The 22,592-nt window shown below is 59.9% G+C and overlaps 1 protein-coding gene and 1 non-coding gene across 2 annotated transcripts; both read right to left on the bottom strand.

Moving 5' to 3' along the window:
• Nucleotides 1-1,142: 1,142 nt before the first annotated feature.
• On the bottom strand, nt 1,143-20,493 carry PLXDC1 (plexin domain containing 1). The gene is made up of 14 exons (XM_064636899.1): nt 20,331-20,493; nt 18,804-18,943; nt 16,170-16,313; nt 15,852-15,921; nt 15,389-15,511; nt 14,927-15,045; nt 14,604-14,703; nt 13,021-13,116; nt 11,227-11,308; nt 8,995-9,052; nt 7,794-7,929; nt 4,753-4,788; nt 3,915-4,069; nt 1,143-1,864 (listed from the first exon to the last, which is right to left on the bottom strand). Exons 1-14 carry the CDS (start codon nt 20,383-20,385, stop codon nt 1,745-1,747), a joined length of 1,434 nt encoding a protein of 477 aa, XP_064492969.1. The 5' UTR covers nt 20,386-20,493; the 3' UTR covers nt 1,143-1,744.
• A 1,142-nt stretch (nt 20,494-21,635) lies between these two features.
• TRNAC-GCA (transfer RNA cysteine (anticodon GCA)) lies at nt 21,636-21,707 on the bottom strand. The gene has a single exon. It is a non-coding gene; the product is annotated as a tRNA-Cys (tRNA).
• Nucleotides 21,708-22,592: the final 885 nt, after the last annotated feature.

Below are 22,592 nucleotides of genomic sequence, written 5' to 3'. Positions count from 1 at the left end.
CTCTGAATTTTTTCCACTTTGGGGAAAGAAGGAGAAAAAATAAAAATAAAAAAATGATAATAATAAAAAAAATAAAATAAAAAAATAAAATAAAAAATAAAATAAAAAATAAAATTAAAAAAATAAAATAAAAATAAAACAAAAAACAACAACAACAAAAAAACCCACCAAAAAAAAAAACAACCAACAAATTTTTAGTTAAAAGCTTTATCTGGGAATTAAATTTATCTTGAAAATATCTAAAGAGAGACTGTCTGGGCCATAATAACATGGCTGAACCAGCCCCTGGGTCAGATCTGCACCAGACATGATTATCAGAATAAAGAGGAGCAGGAGAAAATTTAAAAAAAAAAAAGGGGGGGAGGGAAAAGCCCCCCAAAAAGAGGAGTGGGAAAGATACATCAACCAACACCTTTTTAGAGGAGGGGAAATAAAATTTTAACTGGGCCCGAGGTGTGGGTTCTCCCTTTCTTCACACCCCGTCTGTGGAGTTGGGCAGAGGAGGGGTTTTTTTGCAGGTTTAACCTCAAATTCCCAGGGTGCAGAGGGAGGAGAAAAACCCCAAGAGGTCCTGGTGGGGAAGCCCTTCCTTGGGGTCAGGTCCTGGAAGCCCCAGATCCACACCTGGGGCTGGTCACAGGCGAGGTAAAATAAAACAAAAATCAGGAAAAATAATTCCACTGACTCAAAAATATGATGTTGACAAGGTGATTTCTCATTTTCTGCACTGTCCAGGCACTCCTGATTTATCTGAAATGCCCATGGATGAGCTTGGATTTGCCCCAGGATTCAGCCTGTGTTTTCCAGTGCTCTCTCCCCATCCTCTCTTCCATCAGATCCACTCTGTTCCCACTGGATCGGTGCCCACGGGGACGTATTTTGAAGGAATCTCAGATTTTTTTTTCCCCTACTCTCCGTCTCCTTTAGGGGAAGGGTCATAATTAGCAATTTAGCAAACTAATTAGGTGCCAAAAAGCGCATCAAAGCCGTGGGCTCATGAAAATCCTGGAGGTGAATCCTCTGCAGGGTTTTTAGTCCTTAAAATAGTTCAGGTTCCCCTTTCTCCAGAGGAAGGTGTTGCTTTGGAGGCAGAGCTGGATCCAAGGTGGTGGAGGAGACCAGGACTTGAGGCTTCTGAGCCGTGAAGGCAAAATTAAATGTCAATTAAAGAAGGCAAAGGGGAGAAAGGGACAGAGCTGGGGGGTGAGGGGATGGGAGAGGAGCCCTGCAGAGCCAACCTGACCCCTCCTGGGCCACCACAACATCTGATCCCGCTTCCCAACTACTCCACGAGAGGGGAGAGGCACCAACACGACATTCCTGAGCATTCCAGAGCCACTGTGCCCCAAAAAGCTTCTCTTCGCTCCCCAAGAACCTGCTGCTCGAGGCACCCCCAGAACGAGATTTCCCCCCCCCATTTCTGCTGCTCTGGTGGAGGAGGGAAGAGGGAAAAAACAAATAAACAAACAAAAAGCCCAAAAAACCCCTCACCAAGGTCAAAAGTTGGCTGCACTTTGCCCCCCACCACACCCAGGGGGTGCCCAGGAGGATCCAGGCACATCCAGCCTCCTCCTTGAAAAAAAAAAAAAAAAAGAAATCTCCATTTCTTGGCTCCTTTTTTTTTCCCCTCTCTCTCCTTGCCGGTTCTCCTCCAGGAAGGGGACAGACTTTGCAGTGGGATAACGGGAGGTTCGGGATGCAGGATGCAGGTTCGGGATGCAGGAGGGGAGGGAGGGAGGATCGCTCAGCACTGCTCTGCTTCCACGAATCCCTCCTTTTCCTGGCTGGCTGCTTCCACCTCGGCGTAGGTGGCGTGGTGGGTGTGATTCCGGAATTTCATGGCGGGCCAGTGGTGCGGCCTCCGCTGGGGACAGAGAAAGGAGGGCACGTCAGGAGCCGGGACAGAGCCTCCCACCCCGACCCCGAGGGGAAAACGGGCCCTGGGACATGGACAGTGCTGTCCTGGGGAGAGTTTGAGGGTTTTGTGGGAAGAAAAAAAGAGCTTTAAGAGGTCTCTTAGTGCTTGGGTTTGTTGTAACGCGCTGAAGTCGCTGAGCTGCTAAAATGGGGAATGGGGAGGGAATGGAAGTGGAGGCTCCCATCAGCCTGAAAATCCAGGATGGTCTGTGCCTGGAGCAGCAGCTGAGGGTGCCCATGAGTGTTCCCTGCAACTGTGACCCCTCCCTGCCCCAAACAGGGCCAAGCACTGCCCCTTCCCAGCTGGGTGTGGATGGATCCCTCAAACATTCCCGGTGCCCGGTGCTGGGCTGGCAGGGGCCCCACGGATCCATCCCCTGCAGCCTCTCCCTGCAAACAGGACAGATGGGGGAGAAGCGCTCCGGGAACAAGCCGGGGAGGGATAAGGGAAGGCTGAGGGCTGAGTGTTGCTCATCCCTTGGCAGCAGCTCCCGTGCCAGGATCCAGCCCACTCCCGGCTGCCTCGGGCCCGGCTCCGGCAGCAGATGGGGATGGTTGGGCCCCCCGTCACCCCCAGAATTAAATTCCTGCCTCCAGAGCATTCCCACAGCCCTCCCACGGCAGCTGATGGCATCCATCCATCAGGGGCAGGCTGGCAATTTTAGGCAACAAAAATCCAGCGGGGCGATTCGGCGGAGCCTCTCCCCCCCCTGGGCCAGGCTGAGCTCGAGGAGCAGGTGGAAGAGCCCGACATTCCATGGGGGAAAACAGGGGAGAGAAATAAAACCGTGTGGGAAGGAGAGAGGCTGAGTTTAAACACCCAGCAGCCGGAGGTTGGGAGATCAGCCGTGACTGGAGGAGCACGGAAAGGAGCTTGGATGTGAAGCTCCCTGCTCCCCTCTCGGGAAGGCTGGGATTTGGGTGGATCTGGAAGGCTGGGATTTGGGTGGATCTGGAAGGCTGGGATTTGGGTGCATCTGGAAGGCTGGGATTTGGGTGGATCTGGAAGGCTGGGATTTGGGTGGGTCTGGAAGGCTGGGATTTGGGTGCATCTGGAAGGTTGGGATTTGGGTGGATCTGGAAGGCTGGGATTTGGGTGGATCTGGAAGGCTGGGATTTGGGTGGATCTGGAATGTTGGGATTTGTGTGGGTCTGGAAGGCTGGGATTTGGGTGGATCTGGAAGGTTGGGATTTGGGTGGATCTGGAAGGCTGGGATTTGGGTGGATCTGGAAGGCTGGGATTTGGGTGGGTCTGGAAGGCTGGGGTTTGGGTGGATCTGGAAGGCCGGGATTTGGGTGGGTCTGGAAGGCTGGGATTTGGGTGGATCTGGAAGGCTGGGATTTGTGTGGATCTGGAAGGCTGGGATTTGGGTGGATCTGGAAGGCTGGGATTTGGGTGGATCTGGAAGGCTGGGATTTGGGTGGATCTGGAAGGCTGGGATTTGGGTGGATCTGGAAGGCTGGGATTTGGGTGCATCTGGAATGTTGGGATTTGTGTGGATCTGGAAGGCTGGGATTTGGGTGGGTCTGGAAGGCTGGGATTTGGGCGGATCTGGAATGTTGGGATTTGTGTGCACCTGGAGGGCTGGGATTTGGGTGCATCTGGAATGTTGGGATTTGTGTGGATCTGGAAGGTTGGGGTTTGTGTGGATCTGGAAGGCTGGGGTTTGTGCGGATCTGGAATGTTGGGATCTGTGTGCATCTGGAAGGCTGGGATTTGTGTGGGTCTGGAAGGCTGGGATTTGGGTGGATCTGGAAGGCTGGGATTTGGGTGGATCTGGAAGGCTGGGATTTGGGTGGGTCTGGAAGGCTGGGATTTGGGTGGGTCTGGAAGGCTGGGATTTGGGTGGATCTGGAAGGCTGGGATTTGGGTGGGTCTGAAAGGCTGGGATTTGGGTGGATCTGGAAGGCTGGGATTTGGGTGGGTCTGGAAGGCTGGGATTTGGGTGGATGGCAAAGGGAGGGCAAAGCCTGCAGGGGTGAGGTGCTGCACTCACCTCGATGAAGAAGAGGGCGGCGTTGGAGGTGGGGTGGCTGCTGATGTAGATCCCAGCCAGGATGATCCCGGCCACGAGCAGCACGGCCAGGACGATCCCCACGATGGTGCCGGTGGGAATTGGGGCCGTCTTGGAAGGAAGGCTGCTCCCCATGCCTGGAAAACAGGATCCAGCTGGGGCTGGAGCAGTGCTGGCGCCTCAGCAACTGCCCAGAGCTGCAGAGGGTGGACGTGGCATCTGTTAACTGGGACATCACCGGGCATTTGGGAGCAAACTGGGAATAACGTGGATTCCAAAGGCTCCGTGGCCCAATCCCCAGCCCAGTTCAGGCAGTTGAACTTCCCTGAGCTCCTCCCAGAGAAAAGGGACACACAGGGCCTGACATCAGTGAACAGGGCTTGGATCCTTCCCAGTCTCTGGAATTAGGAAGAGCATTATGGCACAGTTCAGTTCCCTGGTGGACAGACTGGGGCTGACCAAGGATTCAGGGAGCAGAGAGGACACTTTATATTTGGATTTTATGCTGCTCTTTGGCCCAGCTGGGGAAACTCAGAGGGAAAAGGGCTTTGCGTCTATGAAAATATGGCAAATAAAGGGAATTACACGGAAGGAGAAAACTCCCTGTCTGAGTTTGCACAGCAGGACAAACGGCACCAGGGTAAAACAGATCATTGCAGACTCTCACTTTTCACCCTCTGGAATTGCATTAACCAGGGTGAGGACAACAGGAATGTTATCTTGATGATGTCCCAGGTTCCCCTGTCCCCCCTGCTGACCACTGGAATCCAGGGAAACCCGTGTTCCCTCGGAGCAGGCAGGGAGGGGGTGAAGGGCTTACCCTCTGCTCCTGCGAACTGATTGAGCTTCGTGTCGTCTGAAAGGAGAAAACAGGGCAGAAAAAAAAAGTAAAATCAGGGCCTTTCTCCGATATCCTGCACGTTTCCCACCTGCTTCCATCCCCCTGTGATGGGATCTCTGGATAGTTTCAAATCTCTGCTCGTGGAAGAGGGAGGAACACAGGAAACAACAGTGAAAGCAGGTGGGATAGGGATCATTTTCCTTCACTGAGGTGGCACCTGGAGCACAAATACCTGGGAAAAGGGGTCACTCAACATGCTCAGAGTGCAAGGTCTGAACCATAAGTGGATGCTGGATGTGGGTGCCCATGTTCAGGCCACAGCATTTGGGGCTCATACATCCCAAATAAATCAGTGGGATGTTACACTGGGGGTGTTTTCCATGGGGGCCCAAAATCCACTTCCATTCTTGGCCTCGCTGTGGAAGAACCAGGATATTTTGTACAGGGCTTTGTCTCTCCATGGTCTCCACATCCCCACCCTCACCAGGGTGAAATCCTGACCCAGAATTCCCACTGCTTGGCTTCCACATGTGCTGGAGGCAGTGCTGACACACGGCTGGTGAGTCAGACACAGCCACCAGCATCTCCAGGAGCAGATCCAGGGAAAAGGGCTGGCTGGGGAGGACATGGATCCAAGGAACTGGGCTGGCTGGGGAGGATGTGGATCCAAAGAACAGGGCTGGCTGGGAGGGACACAAATCCAGGGAACAGGGCTGGCTGGGAGGGACACAAATCCAGGGAACAGGGCTGGCTGGGGAGGATGTGGATCCAAGGAATAGGGTTGGCTGGGAGGGACACAGATCCAGGGAGAAGAGCTGGCTGGGGAGGATGTGTATCCAAGGAAAAGAGCTGCCTGGGAGGGACACAGATCCAGGGAGCTGGGCTGGATGGGGAGGACACAGATCCAGGGAGAAGAGCTGGTTGGGGAGGATGTGGATCCAAGGAAAAGGGCTGGTTGGGGAGGATGTGGATCCAAGGAAAAGGGCTGGTTGGGGAGGATGTGGATCCAGGGAGCTGGGCTGGCTGGGGAGGACACAGATCCAGGGAAAAGGGCTGGCTGGGGAGGACATGGATCCAAGGAAAAGGGCTGGCTGGGGAGGATGTGGATCCAAGGAAAAGGGCTGGCTGGGAGGGACACATATCCAGGGAACAGGGCTGGCTGGGGAGGATGTGGATCCAAGGAAAAGAGCTGGCTGGGGAGGATGTGGATCCAAGGAACTGGGCTGGCTGGGAGGGACACAGATCCAGGGAGAAGAGCTGGTTGGGGAGGATGTGGATCCAGGGAACTGGGCTGGCTGGGGAGGACACAGATCCAGGGAAAAGGGCTGGTTGGGGACGATGTGGATCCAAGGAAAAGAGCTGGCTGGGAGGGACACAGATCCAGGGAACAGGGCTGGCTGGGGAGGACAAGGCAAAGGGCTGGCTGGGGAGGATGTGGATCCAGGGAAAAGGGCCGGTTGGGGAGGATGTGGATCCAAGGAAAAGGGCCGGCTGGGGAGGATGTGGATCCAAGGAAAAGGGTTGGCAGGGGAGAATGTGGATCCAAGGAAAAGAGCTGGCTGGGAGGGACACAGATCCAGGGAGCTGGGCTGGTTGGGGAGGATGTGGATCCAAGGAAAAGGGCTGGCAGGGGAGGATGTGGATCCAAGGAAAAGGGCTGGTTGGGGAGGATGTGGATCCAAGGAAAAGAGCTGGCTGGGGAGGACACAGATCCAGGGAGGACGCTGAGGGCTGGGTCCCCCCGCTGTCGCTGGTTCCTTTGCTCTCTCCTCAGCCCCAGCCCTCCTCCCTGTTTGTTTCCTTCCAAGATCCCAAATTAACTTCACGCTCGACTGTGTCACAGAAAAAAAAGCCTCTTTTCCTTTTTTTTTTTTTTTTTCCAAGAACTGGCGGTGAGCTGGAAAACGCTCTCCCTGGTGGTGTTCCACCCCCCCTCCCCTCCCCTCCCTTTAATTGCTCCTTCCAAAGTCAGCCCTTGGCAGCTCCATTCCCCCACCCAGCTCCTTCCCGCGGCTGAAGGACAATCACTAATGTTCCTTTCTATTTATCCTAATTAGCAGGCGGCGTTAGGGACTATTAAGCAGGGAAATTGGAGTGATACCTGCCGGGAGGAGCCGAGGAGCCAGCCCCGTGTTAATGGGATTAGAGCACGGGGGTCTCCAGGGAAACCCGGGGCTTTATGTGGAGCTTTCCGAGGCTGGAACGAGCAGCATTCCCAAGGAGAGGGCAATCACCTGGATTAATTCCAGGCTGGGAGTCCTGGCAGCCCCTGAGCTAAACCCAAGCCCGTGAAAAGCCTGAGCCCCACTCTGCAGGATTAACCCCCCTGGGGGAGGCTGTGGGCACTGCCCACCACGGATTGGTTGCTGCTGACCTTCACAGATGGGTAAAAAAAGCTGGAACGACTCTAAAACTCTTCCCACTGGAGGGTTTCATCCCTCCCTGTGCCACATCCCCCCAGGTCTCACCCCTTGGCTGCCCTTCCTTCCCTTTTCCACCACCCCCTGCACTCACCCCTGCCCAAGGCCAGGCTGGACAGGGCTTGGAGCAACCTGGTCCAGTGGGACCATGGCAGAGGGTGGGGCTGGATGAGATTTAAGGTCCCTTCCAACCCAAACCATTCCATGATTCCATGATCTTACTTTGCAGATCCCGGGAATGTCGTTCCTCTTTCAGAGAGGGAGAAAGGGACTTGGAAAGGGACACTGGGAAGAGATTCCTCCCTGTGAGGGTGGTGAGGCCCTGGAATGGATTTCCCAGAGGATGCCCCATCCCTGGAAGTGTCCAAGGCCAGGCTGGACAGGGCTTGGAGCAACCTGGGCTAGTGGAAGGTGTCCCTGCCCATGGCAGGGGGTGGCACTGGATGGGCTTTAACGTCCCTTCCAACCCAAACCACTCCACGAGCCTCCTTCAAAACCCACGTTGTTCCTGGATTCCTTTGGACAGGAATTGGCTTTGTGAGGCCCTGGAGTGAAGGACCTTGGCAGGGACGTGCCCCAGGCATGGGATGTCCCCCCTACCTTCGGTGGTGAGGCTGTCGATGAAGAGCGAGGCCGTGGAGGAGGGGACACCCTCGCTCAGAGGGGACAAGGAGCTGTCAGGAGGGGCTGAGTAGTGGCTGCCTTCTGCCAGATCCTCACAGGTCTTTTCATCTGACTGGAAGGAAAAAAGGAGAACAGCTGTTTTTCCCCAGGAATGCCAGGGGAGGGCTGTGCTTCCAAGGCTTGGGGCTGCCGAGCCCCCTGAGGTTCAAACACTGCAGGGGAAACAGGTCCAGAGAAGAGGAGAAAAAGTTTGGGAAGCACTTAGGCAGGACAAAGGACAACGACTTGGCAAGGTCCTGGAGCCTGGACTTTGTGCATCACTGGGTGACCTCCTGCAGGTCCAGTTTCCCTCACTCAACCCTCTGGGTGACGGGGAACAAAGCTGAGTTTTCAGCAAGGAAAAAAAAATAAAAATCAAACCAACACCACACACACACACACACACACACACAAAAAAAAAAAAGCCCAAAGCAGAACCAGATGTTTCTCTTGAGCTGATCTCTGTGAGACAAAGGAAGGAGTTCATCCAACGAGGAGATAATTGTGCTCACAAGGACGAAAACAGGGCTCGTTCCTTCCTGCTCGGGAGTGAGTAAGAGTCATGCTCCGGGAGGAGGAGGAGGAAAAACACCCCAGAGTGCTCAAACTGCACTGGCTGGTGACTCCTGGAGCTTCTCAGCACCTTCAGGGAATATCCAGCACCCAGGAAAGGCACCAGCAAGGAAAAGCCTGGATTGGATGGAGCATCCTTTAACTATCCCAATCCAGGCATCCTCTGCTAAGGGGTCCTGCTGGAATGGGAAAGGGGTAGATAAAGGGATATTATCCAAAGGGAATAAAGGGTTATAAAGGGGTATCCAAAGGGAATAAAAGAACACCTAAAGGGGACAAAGGGATTTAAAGGGATATCTAAAGGCAATAAAGGGATATCTAAAAGGATATCTAAAGGGAATAAAGGCATGTCCAAAGGGATATCTCAAGGGATATCTAAAGGGAATAAAGGGATATTTAAAGGGAATAAAGAGATATCTAAAGGGATGCTCAGTCTGACCCAGAACACCACGGGTCAGGCAGAGCTGAGCATTCCCTCTTTGAGCTGGGACATGGCCATGGATTTCCCTGCAGAGCAGGATCATTCCCAGCCCAGGAGCTGGGCAGGGATTCCCCCCGGGCTCACCTGGCCACAGCCATAGGACAACCACTCCTCCCGGTACCGGTCAAAGCCACTGGAGCACCTGGGGAGGAAAAGTGGGATTGAAGGTGGCAGGAAATGCTGGTGGCACTGCTCGTGGTTTCTAAGGTGCCCAAGAGTCCCAAATCCTGCCCTGGTGGGCCCCATGGACGGACACAGGGACAAACAAGGATGGGCAGGATGATACCCAAGGTGACACCCAAGGACATGGGGGTTTCCAGCACAGCTGTGCTGGAAGAACCCAAACATTCCCCTTTCCCAGAGGAGGAGAAGGGTCAACACCACTTGTCCAAGGGAAAAGGAGAGGCAGAAAAATAGGAAAAAATATATGGCCTGAGTTTGAGTTTCCATCCCCCGGACTCTGTGCCAGGGCAAGGCCACGAGCTCCACGAGGCTCGTTGGGTTTTTTCCAGCAACATCTGCACAGGAAAAACACACTAAAGAAATTATAGATGACATCAGGCAAACCAGCAGCGAGAGAAATCCCCGCAGGAACAGGGAATGGAACAGCTCCCTGACCTTTGGAAAGCCTCGGGGGGGAGCAAAATCCGAACCAGGGGCTCAGGTCACACAAACACCAATTTACCCAACAACCACAGAAAGCTTCAGACCCTGCTGAGACCTTTGCTTCAAGCACAGTTCCTGTCACAACTGTGGGCTCAGGAGAGGCAAAAATACAGATTCCACTGCCCAAGCAGAGAGCTGAGAGGACTCTGGGATGGAATCACGGAGCTGGAGCCGGGATGGAGCTCCAGCCCTGGAACCACCCCCCCAGCTTCCTTGGGACGGATCAAGTTGGCTTTGCAAGACCAAGCTGGCTGAAAGCCAACAAAGACAGGGGTCTGTTTGCTCCAGCTTGCCAATCCCACTGTGTTTTTTTCCACGTGTGGTTCCCATTTGTAACCTGAACTCCTCGGGCTGAGCCGCGGTGACGGCGACAGGACGCGCCCGGGGTCACCAGGGCAGGGGGGACAGGAGCAAACACCACCAACCACTGGGATTTGGGAAGATGAAAAAGGGTGGCTTGAACCCTTACACTGCCAGAGGGCAGGGTTAGATGGGATACTGGGAAGGAATTCCTGGCTGTGAGGGCGGGGAGGCCCTGGCAAAGGTTGCCCAGAGAAGCTGTGGCTGCCCCATCCCTGGAATTGTCCAAGGACAGGTTGGAGCAACCTGGGATAGAGGAAGGTGTCCCTGCCCATGGCAGGGGGTGGGACTGGATGGGCTTTAAGGTCCCTTCCCACCCAAACCATTCCCTGACATGATACAATCAGATTTGCAAACACCGTAAATTTGGAACAGTTGGAATAACCAAGTGTTTGAACCCCTGGGGTTCAGCCCAAACCAGACCCAGACAAAGCCACTGTACCCCAGGCTCAGTTTTGCCCCCAAAGCAGGTGTGAGAACATCCCATCCTCTGCTCTGAAGCCACCACTGCCACTGACAAATGACATTCCCGTGGCTCGGGCCCACAGCAGGCAGGGAATCGATGCTGATTTATGGGTGGCCTTGCTGATGGCTCAGGATCTTTTCCTGTCCCCTGCTCACACCCTGCTGGAAGGAGGGGGGCAGGAGCCTGTGCCTTCCTGGGAGAGCAGGATTTCCACGTGAGGATCTGTGTTATTGGGTCCCCTCCCCTGCCACCAGCTCCAAATAAAGAGTTCAGCACAATCTCATTAAGCTCCCGTGCTCTGTGTGGAGCTGCTGGAGCTGGAGGAGAGCAGGGGGCAGGACCAGAAACTCCAGTCACCCCAAAAACAAGGCAGCAAGTGCCCCCCACCCTTGCTATGCCTCGTCCCTCCCAGCTGGGGGGTGATGAGCATTCCCAGCTCCAGGACCTGCCTGGAGCCTGTCCCAGCCTCCCTTCCCTGCACCTCTGTCTGATCCCAGCCCAAGTCAGGACAAGTTTTCCCCGTGTTTAAAGCTGACTGACAAAAATGTGAGTCCTGCTCCAGGTCTCAGCCTGTTCCTGGACCAAAAACCCCAGGAAATGTCTCCTTTCTGTGGCTTGTAACCGGAGATCAGGTCAGGGCTTAACCATGACTGGGAGCAGCAGGAGCAGCACCCAACCAACCCAAAAAATGGCAAAAAGAGGGGAAAATACTAAAAAAAACCCAGCACCACTGACCCAGCCACCAACCCTGGCCCTGTGCTCCCTGTCCCAGCTCTGGGAACATCAGCAAGGGAAGAGGAGGGAAGGAATCCCAGCCCAGGTACCTCTGCAGGACGTGACACCAGCTGCAGTTGAAGGTCAGCTCCGAGGTCACACACGTTTCACAGCTCTGGTGCTGGAGACAAGCTGGGAAAGAGAGAGGAGAGATGTTCCAGCCCAGTGCCAACATCTGTGAGGGCACAGGGGAGCAGATCCAAGAGCTGGTGGCTCGGGCAGGACTGGAGGAGCAGCCACTGAGGGTCCAACCCAACCTCTCTGCCATGGACCTGCAGGATGGGCTCCCAGTCCATCCATAAACCTCCTCCTGCGCTGTTTAGCTGGGAATTCAAACACCTGAGAGGCTTTTTGCCCTTTCTCATTGCACAGAGGGTGTTCCTCAGGAGGAAGGTCCAGCACAAACAGCTGAACCCCCCCCTCGTGCTGCGCCCACACGAAGTGGTTCTGCAAGAACACCAACATTTGGTGTCCCCCTGTCTAGGAAAGATGGTCAAGAGGGGCTTGGCTGCAAAGAAAGAGAAGGAAATCAGCAGTTTTAACAAGCCCCTCAATGGCAGAGCCGAGAGTGGCTCCAGTGCTGTGACATTCCCAGGGATGAAGGCCTCCACTCCTCATCCCCTCTCACATCCTGAGCTTTTCCCAAGCCATGTGGAGGCAGGGAGCAAACTCAGACCTCTAAAGCAAGGCAGTCCATCCCTTCTGCCCCGAACAAGGCCAAAAACTGAACCCCCAGAAGCAGCAGCAGAGTGGGGCTCTCTGTAGCTCCGTGGCTCCCGTGCAGACATTGCTCTCAGCTGCTGAGGGGGGGAAAAAAACAGGCAAAAAACAAACCAGCAAATCTTCAGGAGAAAAAAAAAAAAAAAACACACAAAAAACAAACCAACAGAGTCACTGCAGAATGGTTATTTATGTTCTGCCTGCAATAACCTGCCTGCTGTTAAAATTGTCATAAAATACCCCGGGGAGAGCGTTCGGTGCAGCCCCTCCGTGTCTCCATGGCAGATTTACCTCCCAGCCCGTATTTACCGGCTGCTGACGACTCTCCCTCGTGCCCGAGTGTCCTTGGATCCAGCCACTAAAAATGGGGCCTGTTTCCCAGCAGCTCTCAGAAATTTCAGCTCCGTGTGGAGGCGTTGAAAATGTCTCGTGTGCGGACCCGGCGCGAACCCGCCGGGGCTCGGCAGGATGAGCTGCAGCTCGTGGAGCACAGAGGAGGAATTTCGGGTGGGAATCGCTGGCAGTGCAGGGAGTGAGGGATTAAGGGGTGAGAGGTTGGTGAGCAAGGAGAGCAGGAGGAAAGGTGCTGGTGGAGCAGATCAGAGCACAGCGGCTCCATCCTGGCTGGCACGGCTGGACCACTGAGCAGAGGGAAGGTGGATTATCCCTGCAGATCCCTCCTTCATCAGCAATTCCTGTGCCAGCTCTGAGCTCTGCTGCCATCCCAGGCTCCCATCTCGGCTGTGGAGCGCACCAAGGTGGGGTTTCTGCTGGCTCAGGTTGGTTCTGAGGGGGTTGACCCACACAGGGCTGGATGTACGAGAGGTTCAGCGACAGCCGGGCACGGCGGGGACCCCAGGGCAGGGGCAAACTGTGCCCTGCTGGCTCCCTGCACAGCTCCAAGGACCCCAGGGCAGGGGCAAACTGTGCCCTGCTGGCTCCCTGCACAGCTCCAAGGACCCCAGGGCAGGGGCAAACTGTGCCCTGCTGGCTCCCTGCACAGCTCCAAGGATCCCACCTGCCAGGCCAGGGATGGCATCCCCCTCCCAGCACCCCCAAACCCGTCTGGAAGTCGGTGCTCCCCGGGTGAGATCCCGCAGGGAAGGGGCCGGGGCGGCACTCACTGGGCAGGGGGGTGAACTCCACGGCAGACAGGCTGCTGATCCTGCTGGTGTCCAGCTCCACACGGTGGTACTCGTAGATGGTCCGGCGCCGGGACTCTGCAAGGCCGAGCCTTGGGGTTAAGCCAGGCCTAAACCCCCCCCAGTGAAGGGATTTACGTGGGGGAGGCCGGGGGGGCTGCTGGGGAAAGGTAAAGGTGGCTCCAGGTCAGGGGCTGCAGGAGAAGGGACGGGGAGGGGCTGGGGGGGCAGGAGGGGTGGTAGGGCACAGATCCTGCCCCCCTGTTCTGCCAGGAGGAGCTCAGGGCTCGCTGTCCCCTCTCCCTGACCAGAGGCTGCGCTGGTGGACGTGCTCCAGCCCTGCCTTGCTCCAAACAAACACATTGTTCCTCACTGACTCACGGGCTGGAGCCTCCCGGGGCTCCCCCCAAAGCTCCCCCTTCCCCCCTGCCCCGTCCCCTTCCCTCTCTTTCCCCTTCATCCTGAGGTCTATCCTTGGATTCAGGCTTCTCCCAGATGGTGGCACCAGTCAAGATGCTCCTCTGGCATCAACCTCTGTGGACAATCCAACCTCTCCTCCCAGCACGGGCACGTGCTCCGCACTTGGAGCCCAGGAGATGAGCAGGACGAGCACCCTCCCCTCCTGCCCCTCCTTCTCCACCCTCCAACCCTCGTTTCTCCACCTCGTGAGGCTCTTTCATGCCCAGTTCTTGCACTTCTTCTCCCCTCACAGCCCAGGGCAGGGCTTGGGAAGGCCGTGGGGTGGAGGGAGCAGCCCGTGGAGGAGCAGCTGTGGGGCGGGAGGGGAGGAACCACCCAGGCTGGCCCCGGTTCCTGCACAAACTGCTGTGAACGGGTCATAAACCGGGGCCAGATGGCTCCAGGAACAACAGGGGAAAGCCACCACACCGGGAGGGAGGAGCAGGGCTGGGCTGCTCGTGACTGGAGAGGCTGGAAGAGCCTTTCTGGGGAGCTGAGCCCAGGCCTGCAGCTCCCGGCACGCGTGGAATGAGCGTGTGGACATGGATGGGGGTGTTCCCGTGTGCTGCTGACAGAGGTGCAGATCCCAGTCATGGAAACACGTGGAAGGACACCCAGAGCAGCAGCGGGGTGGCTGCAGACCCTCCAAACCCCCCATCCCTATGGGAATGGGGCACCCTGCACCCCCCAAGCCTCTTGTCCATCTGCAGCCCTGCTTGGAATCGGAGAAGAATTGAATTCTTCCCCTCGTCCTCATCAGCTGGGGAAGAGCTTGGCTGCTCATGGAGAGTCTGAACACACCAAGGCCCACCCAGAGCACGAGGCTGAGAGATGGTCCTGGCCACGGGGAGATGCACCAGGGGGATGCACTCCAAGAGGGATGCCCAGGGAACACGGGACATGAGGGACAGCCAAGCCCCACACACCTCCTCACACTCCCCTGCTCCCTGGGATTCCAAGCAGCTCATCCTCACGTCCTGAAGTGCCCAAAGGTGAGGATCCCTCCCCTCTCCCAGCTGCCAAGGCAGCCCTGTGGGATCCCTGTGGGATCCCTGTGGGATCAGCTCCCTCCCTGCCCCAGCAGCCCCTCGAGGGCAGCGACTCACCAGGCACGTCGGGAGAAGGGTTGAGGACCATGAAGGCGTCGGAGAGCCCGGCCTTCACGGGGTGCTGGGTGGCACTGATCTGCAGGACTGGCACCGGGATCTGCAGCCAGGGAGACAGCACAGGATGGATCCCAGCCCCGCCCCAGCTCCTGGTGCTGCTGCAGAGGCCTCCAGGAATGCCCATCCCCAGGGTGTGAACTACAACCCCAACCCCCCCCTCCTAAACCCACAGGGACCCCCGTGGGGACCCTCCTGCCCTGCCTTCCCCTGCAGGAGGAGGCACCTGATGCCCCCAGGTGTGCCAGGAGGGGAGGATCTCTCACCTCCTTGTACCCAAAGACGATCCTCCCGGTGCTGTGCAGGGCTGCCTGGAAGGTGAAGCTGCCCATGTCCTCCTTCCCCTGCAGGTACACCTTGTCCCACTGCACCACGAAAACCGTCCCTGGAGGGGGGGGGTTGTGACCAGAGCGGGTCAGGCCTCTCCTCATCCCACCAGCCTGACCCGTCCTCTTCTGCCCTCCAGGGCATCTCATCCCTCAACCTCCAGCACTTTGCTCCGAGCAGACCCCCCTGCCACCCATCCCAAACCCCCCTGGGGGGCCAAACACCCCTCCCAAACCCCCCTGGGGGCCGAACAGCCCCTGATGAGCCCTGCCCACACCCCCACCTTGGCCCAGAGAGCCGAGCTGTGCCCGGCTGGACGAGGCCAGAGCGGGGGCAGCCGGGGCAGGGGGTGCCCAGGGCAGGGGGTGCCCAGGGCAGGAGGTGCCCAGGGCAGGACTCACCGTTGTCCAGGTACTGGACAGTGGAGTTGCGGGAGTAGCTGGGGTTGAAGTTGGCCATGAGGGGGGCGATGTACTGGGTGGCCGTGAGCATGCGGTGGATCACGTCCCCCACGAAGATAAAACCTGAAGCGGGCAGAGGGTGAAGCAGCACAAACCACCCCCAGGACCCTCCCTCCCACCACCCTGCCCCGTTTTTACCCCCAGAGTCCCCTTCTGGATTTCCTCCAAGCTTGTGTGACCCCCCCCCCAAACTGCTGGAGGACCGGAGGCTCCGGCAGCACCCGAGTCCCCAAACAGCAGCAGCGGAGCAGGGGGAGATTTGGGGGTGCAGGGAGAAGGTCAGAAGGGCTGTATCCCCTTCTCCGAGCTCCCTGGGGCTGTGGGGTGAGGTCAGAGACAGCACCAGAGCCATGTCCATCCCCTCCCTGCAGGAATCCCATCCATCCCATCCATCCCGACTCACCGCCCGTCGCTATCGTGACCTGCCGCAGGAGGTGGCCGTAGAAGGGGAAGTCAAAGGAGAGGATGATCCTCTGCAGGAGGGAGGGGAGGTGAGGTGAGAACCACGCTCAGCCCTCGGGAAAACTCCCAAGGGAATGTGGGGGGGACTGATCCGTGCCCTGGATGGTGCTTGGAGGGTGGGAGAGGGGCGGGAGTGGGGTCCTATGGGTGCTCATCCCCTTCACCCCAATCACTTCCCACGTCCTGGGATGTGGAAGGGATTCTGCTGCCACCGGGACACCCCTGCTGGGAGAGGGGACACGGGGACAGGGCCGCTCACCGAGGCCTGGCGGTGAGTGTTGGAGAGGATCCCGTGGATCTTCACTTGGCTCCCGTTGGCCGCTGCCATGTCCACCCACAGCCCCTTCCTCTGGGCCTCCCCGGGGCCGAACACCCGCGACACGTAGTAGCTGTGGTTGTCCTCCTGCAGAGGAGGCACAGTGGGATCACCTGGATTGCCCTGTGGGGATGTGAGCCCCCGAGCAGTCTGGGCACAAAGCAGCGACATAAATCCAGCCTGGAAAACCCCGGGCGCAGCCAGCGGGGGATGCTGAGCAGCTGGAGAAGGTGCAGGGAATCCCACGGGATACCGGGCTGGGCAGAGCCAGGGGTGACTCACGAGAGAGAGCTCGGCACAGCACGGGCAACATTCCCGGGAAGAAAATATCCCGCCCCAGAGCCAGGGGCTGGGAGCTGCAGCTGAAGTGACCACGGCAAGAGGAGCAAACAACCGGGGCCGTGGAAGCCCAGAGGAAATGATGAACCTTGGAATGAGCAGCTCGGGGAAAGCGGCCGAGCCGCTGCTGCCAGCGGGGAGGGAGGAGGATGAGGATGAGGATGGGGGACACAGCAGGGGGAGAGGGACGAGGGATGTGCTCCAGGGAGCGTGGAACGGAGCCTCGCTCTGCCCGAGGGAGCAGATCCCCCCTGTTCTCACCCACAGCAACGAGAGGCACCCTGGGGGTCCCCCTAAAGGCACCAGCAGCACCCCCGGGCCCCCCAAGCCCCCTCTCCCAGGCAAACCAGAGCGTGGCCCAGGTGCCAGCTCTGCCACGAGTCACCTCAGACTGGCCAGGGACACAGAGCAGTGTCACCGGCCCCGCCGTGGCCTCTCCGGCGGGAACAGACGGAGGGACGGACACACAGCTGGGAGCCATCCCCTGTCAGGGGAGGCCGGTTCACACCGAGGTGGGGGGGAGGACGGGAAGTATCTTAATTTTCCCTGGGAAAGCGTCGCTCCAGCACTCCGTGCCAGCAGCTGGCACAATGCCAGGCTCGCCGCTCGGCCCCATCTGCTGCTCGGCCCCCTCCGACCCCCAAAACTCCCTCTGACCCCCCAAAGCCCCCTCTGACCCCCAGCATCGTCCCCCTCTGACCCCGGGACCTGCTCCCAGCCCCACTCCCTGCACATGACCCCGGGTGCCGGAGGCAGGGGAGGAGCCCTCAGCTGGAATAAAGTGCTGTCAGAAAAAAATCCTGTAACTTGTGGTTTTTTCCCGCTTCCCCAAAGCTCAGGGAGAGTCGTTGCACTCCTCAGCCTCTCCCAGTTCTTCCCCATGGGAATTACAGCCCCTGTTTGCTCCGAGGGGCTGACACGTCCCAGTCCCTATGGATGGGGAAACTGAGGCTGTGCTGGCACCTGCTGCATCCCGGCACACACCTCCCCATGGAAAACCCCCGGGATGCAGGGCCAGGCCGCTGCTGGGTGACGAAGGAGAAAACCTGCCGTGTCCTCGTGTCCCCCACTGTGCCTTCCCAAAGTGTTCCAAATAATCCAGGGGGGAACAAGCAGGGCTGGAGCACAGAGGATCCGGCTGCCACGCTCCTGACCTCATCGCTGACTCACCGGGATGTTCTAATCCGTCACCTTGATGGGGTTACAGCAGGAATTAGGAGAGGAGAGGTTTGGGGCACAGGGATAAATGGGGCAGAGCCTGGGGAGGGACGAGACCTCCGTTCTTTGGGACCAGCGCTGCCTCTCTGCACCCCTAACCTGGAATATCTTGGGAGGAGGGAGGGAAAACCCCTCCGGACCCTGCACTGGCACCTCCCGAGGTGGGATCCCACCTTCTGCAGGTGGGACAGGGTGAGATGCACCTGCGACCTCACCCACGGCCCCACTCCTGGAGCAGATCCCAAAGCCTCAGGAAACCACTGCCTTTTCCTCCCGGGAACCACAGGCACCGTCACACCCTCCCTGCAGCTCCCCGGCATCTCCAAATGCCCTGGTGGCCACCAGTGGTTTTGGGCTGGTTTGGGGTATTTTTAAACACTTCCACATCGGGATTTTCTCGGTTCCTGGCCCTTCTTCATCCCCGGTGGATGAGCTGGAGCTGGAGCAGAGTGGAAGCAGCCACGGCTGTTTGTCCCCTGCCTGCTGTGCCTCGGGGGCACCAGAAACACTGGGACAAGTCACCCTCCACCAAAACCCAGCCACTCACACATCCCCCCATTCCCAGAGCTCAGGAAACTCCTCTGGCTGCCGAGGGACACACGGCCCTGCCACAAATAACCGGGAGCTAATTGAGGGCGGGTAATTAGGCACAGCAGGGGAGGGAAGGTGTCCCAGGAGGTGACACTGCTGCTGCTCAACTCGTTAGTGGTGACACAGGGACAGAGACCCCCTCCTCCCACACAGCCCCCTCACTCCCTCTCGGCCCCAGTGAGGTTACTGGGGGACAGTGGCATTGTACTTGTGGCACCCACAAGCAAAGCATCCCGGGATTTCCAGCCCTGGGACCTGGCAGGGCAGGGGAGGCCGCAGGGCTGGGAGCAATCCCAGGGCACTGGGCTGTAATTATCCTCTGGGATGTGGGATCCAGCTCCCTGCCCAGCCCAGGAATAGCTCCCGTGGTTGGGAACAGCTCTCCTGGTCAGGCACTGGGCGGGGGGCAAAGGGGGGACCCCCACTCACCACGATCCGGGTCTCGTTGGCCGGCAGGGTGTCGATGGCCAGGCTGCCCCCGCCCAGGTCGTGGCTGATCCGGGTCCCCTCGGACGTATCCCGAGCTCTCCGTCGCCCTTCGCCCACCACCGGGCTCCCGGGGGGGCGTCCTGGGGGGGCACAGGGAGGGGTCAGGGGGCTGCCACGCCAGGAGGGCACCCCCAGAACCAGCCCTGTCCCCCAGCAACGCTCCTGGTTATGTGACACGAGTTTGGGGGGGTCTCAGCCTCAATCAGCAGCATCACCGCGAGGATGGACACGCAGGGCAGGGTCTCTCCGGAGGAGGGTGGGGACAGGTGACAGTGACCCCAGGCAGGGGAGGAGAGCGGGGATGGAGGGCAGTGAGGAGGCAGAACACCTCCAAATGGCAGCCCCTGCACACGCCAGCGTGACCCTGGGGAGGGGGAAGCTGCACGAGCGTGGCCATGTCCTCGATGTCCCCAAGCTCATCAGCCCCCTCCCCACGGCTGGGATGGGTTCCGGGTGCCAGGGAAGATCCCAAGCATCCACCCCCAAAAGAAACGTGTCCCTTGTCCCCTCCTGACACATCTCTCCAGCCCTGGGGAGGCAGCAGAGGCCGGAAACATGACTGAGGGCGGGGGGGGGGGGGGATAAAAAAGCCATTTGGGACCAAATCTGCGGAGAATCATGAGATTCCCGGCAGCCCGGCGGCGCGGGGGCGGTGGGGACAGCACGCACTCGCCCACGGGCAGGGACACGTCTGTCCCCAGCCAGGGGACAGCAAATCCCGCGGGGGGGCCGCGGGCAGCTCCCCTCGCCCTTGGGAGGGGGTTCCCACCTTCACCCCTGGGGAGATAATTGCTAATTGCTGCCTTAACGAGCTCCCGGACCCCTCCTGGGGCTGGATTCTGTTCCCAGAGCTCCGGCAGGGGAAACTGAGGCAGGGGGAGCGGGGCTGAGCTGGACGTGCCCCAGGGGGGGCTCTGGGGTTGGGGGTCACACTCGCCATCCCTGGGGGTACGGGGGGGCCCAGACGTCACCCCCGCTGGGAGGGTGCCCCAAGGAGCAGAGACCCACACGCACAAAACGGCTCCCCAAAATCTCAGCGGGTGGCTGCACCCACAGCCGGGACAGCAGCAGCCGTGCCACGGGGTGCCACGCGTGGGGGAATCCCGGGTGGGGGCACCCCACAGCCCCCCCTCTGCCCAAGGGGGCTGCCCTGCACAGGTGGGGGGGGTCCGGGCACCCCATCTTCGCCGTGGAGGTGCCGGGGCGGGGGGGGGGACACGGGGTGGGGAGCGGGACCCCCGCGGCAGGTCCCACGGCGCGGGTGGGTGCAGCGGGGCACAGCGTGACACGCACCTGCGCGCTTGGGGGGGCACGAACATCCCCCCAAAGCACAGCAGCAGGGGGGAAAAGACCCCCGGGACCCCCGGCGGGGCCGTGCACGGCGCTGCCCACCCGGGACCCCCCCCGCGCCCCCAGTGCCGGGATCCCTCCCGGAGCTCGCCCGCCGCCCCCCCCGGGCCCCCCTACCTGCGCCCAGCGCCCCGCGGAGCAGGAGGAGCAGGAGGAGACCCCCCCAGCGCATGGTGGGGGGCGGCGGCCCCGGCTGTGCTGGGGGTCGGGGGGCTCAGCGCCCCGCCATGGGCCGGGACCCCCGGGAGCCGCGCACCGAGCGGAGCCGGAGAGGAGCCGGGCGGGGCCGGGGGCGGGGCCGGGGGTGGGAATAGGGTTGGGAAGGGTTGGGATGGGAAGGGATGGGATGGGGATGGAGGCGCCAGCAGGACCCCTGTGCTCCCGGGGGGCTCGGGAATATCCCCCCATCCTGGGCTGGGCCGGCGCCCCCCACTCTGCAGCGACATCTCCGGGTGCTGACACCCCCCCACACACACTTTTTATGGGGGCTGAGGGGGGGCACAAACGGGGTTCGGGGTCCCCCACCCCGTCCCCACTGCGGGCACCCCGGGCTGCGAGGGGGGGGGGTTGCTCGGCTGAGCCCACCGGCCCCGCGGGGGAACGTGCCCCCCCCCCCAAACCACAGGACCATTGCAGCCCCCCTGTTTGGGGGTCCAGCGCCTCATCGCCCCCACCCCTCGCACCACACCCCCCCGAGTCTCCTCATCCACAGACCCGCAAGAGACGCGTCTCCGCAGCAGGAATGTTTGTGCCCTTCCCAGTCCTCCCGGATTTTCCCCTTGGAGCAGGAGCAGCAGATATTGGGGGCTTGGGGGAGCACAGGGTGGGAGGGCACAGGGTCAGGGGCACAAGGTGGGGGTCCCATTGGCACCGCAGAGCCTCGGGAGCCCCCCCGAGGAGCCCTCCTCCAGCCCCCCACTCTCCCTTTCTGCCAAACTGGCTTCTGGCCACCCCATGATTTGGGCAGCGTTTTGGGGGTCTCCGGCTGCACCCCAGCCCCTCAGCCCTGGTGCCGGGGGGGTGGCTCAGCCCTGGGTGCCGGGGCAGGAGGAGGGTGCAGCCCCCCAACCCCCCCGAAGGGATGTGCCTGTGCCCAGGGCCTGGGGAGCGCTCCTGACCCCCCAAAAAAAACCTCTGCACCCGTCCCATGGACAATCGGGTGGTGCGGGGGTCCTGCGGCCCTGCAGCTGCTCGGAACCGAGGAGGCAAAGTGGGGGGGGAGGGGGGGCAAAGCTTTTGTTGGGGGTCCCTGACAGCTGGATCCTCCTCGTGCAAGACAAAGCACCGTCCCCACGGGGGACACCCGCGGCTGGGGGCGCGGGGGGAGCAGGACGCGCACTCCCTTCGCTGCCGGGGGGTTGGGGGGTGAGTAAAAGGGGTAAGAAAAAAAGGGGGGGACACCCCCTGAGGGGGAGGAAAATGAGGGGGCACCCGGATTTGAACCGGGGACCTCTTGATCTGCAGTCAAATGCTCTACCACTGAGCTATACCCCCGATGGGGAGCGAATCGCGCCGGTGTCCATACGAGTGTTCCTACGGCTGGACACCCACCCACGGACACCTCCCACCCGCGCACACAACCCCAACGCACCCACACATCCGTGTCCCCCCCGTCTCACCCGCCCCACACACCCGCAGTGTCCCCGCACAGCGGGAGGGTCGTGGAGGGGAGCGGGTCCAGCCCCCCCAGATGTGCCCCCCGCTCTCACCCCGAGTGGTCGTGGAGGGGGGACACGGCACCGTCAATCCCTCCCCAGGCTTCCCCTGCAGAGAGCGGGACCCCCGGTGTTCACACAGCGAGCCCAGGCTGTGCGTTCCCCCGCAGGGTTTTGGGGGTGCGTGGGACCCCCACCCTCCCCAGACAGCCCAAGGCGGGGGTTTGGGGGAGCGGAGCCGCCGTGCGGGGTCCCCGTGGCGCTGGGGGGGATTATCCGGAGCCAGCGGGGGACGGATGGGGACAGCGGCCGTGATTGTGCCCGGCAGCGGGGTCAATATTTGCTCCCAAAGCCGCTGGGCAAACACGCGGGGCGAGGCAGGGGCGGATCCTGGTGGCCCGTCCCGGGCACTGGCTCGTCCTGGGACACCGGGAGAAAGGTTTGGGGTCACCCCAGTGCGAGCCCCCTGTCCCTGTGTCACCCCCCAGCCTCGCCATCCCCTTCTGCATGGCCGGGGAAACTGAGGCACGAAGGCAGCGGGAATCACACCAAACCCGAGGGAGGGGGGTCTCCACGTCCCTGGAGACCCCAGTGAGCCCCACTCCCAGCGACCGCCCAGCTCCCGTCCCGTCCTCGCTGCCCTCGGGGACAAACCCCTCCTGTAGTGATGCCACAGCCCCCCCCCCCGTGCCCCCGGGAACCGGGAATCACCCGGAGTGGACGG

This window comes from Pseudopipra pipra, chromosome 26 (assembly GCF_036250125.1).
Source record: "Pseudopipra pipra isolate bDixPip1 chromosome 26, bDixPip1.hap1, whole genome shotgun sequence".
Taxonomy (NCBI): Eukaryota; Metazoa; Chordata; class Aves; order Passeriformes; family Pipridae; genus Pseudopipra; species Pseudopipra pipra.
This window is presented reverse-complemented; position numbering and strand designations above follow the sequence as displayed.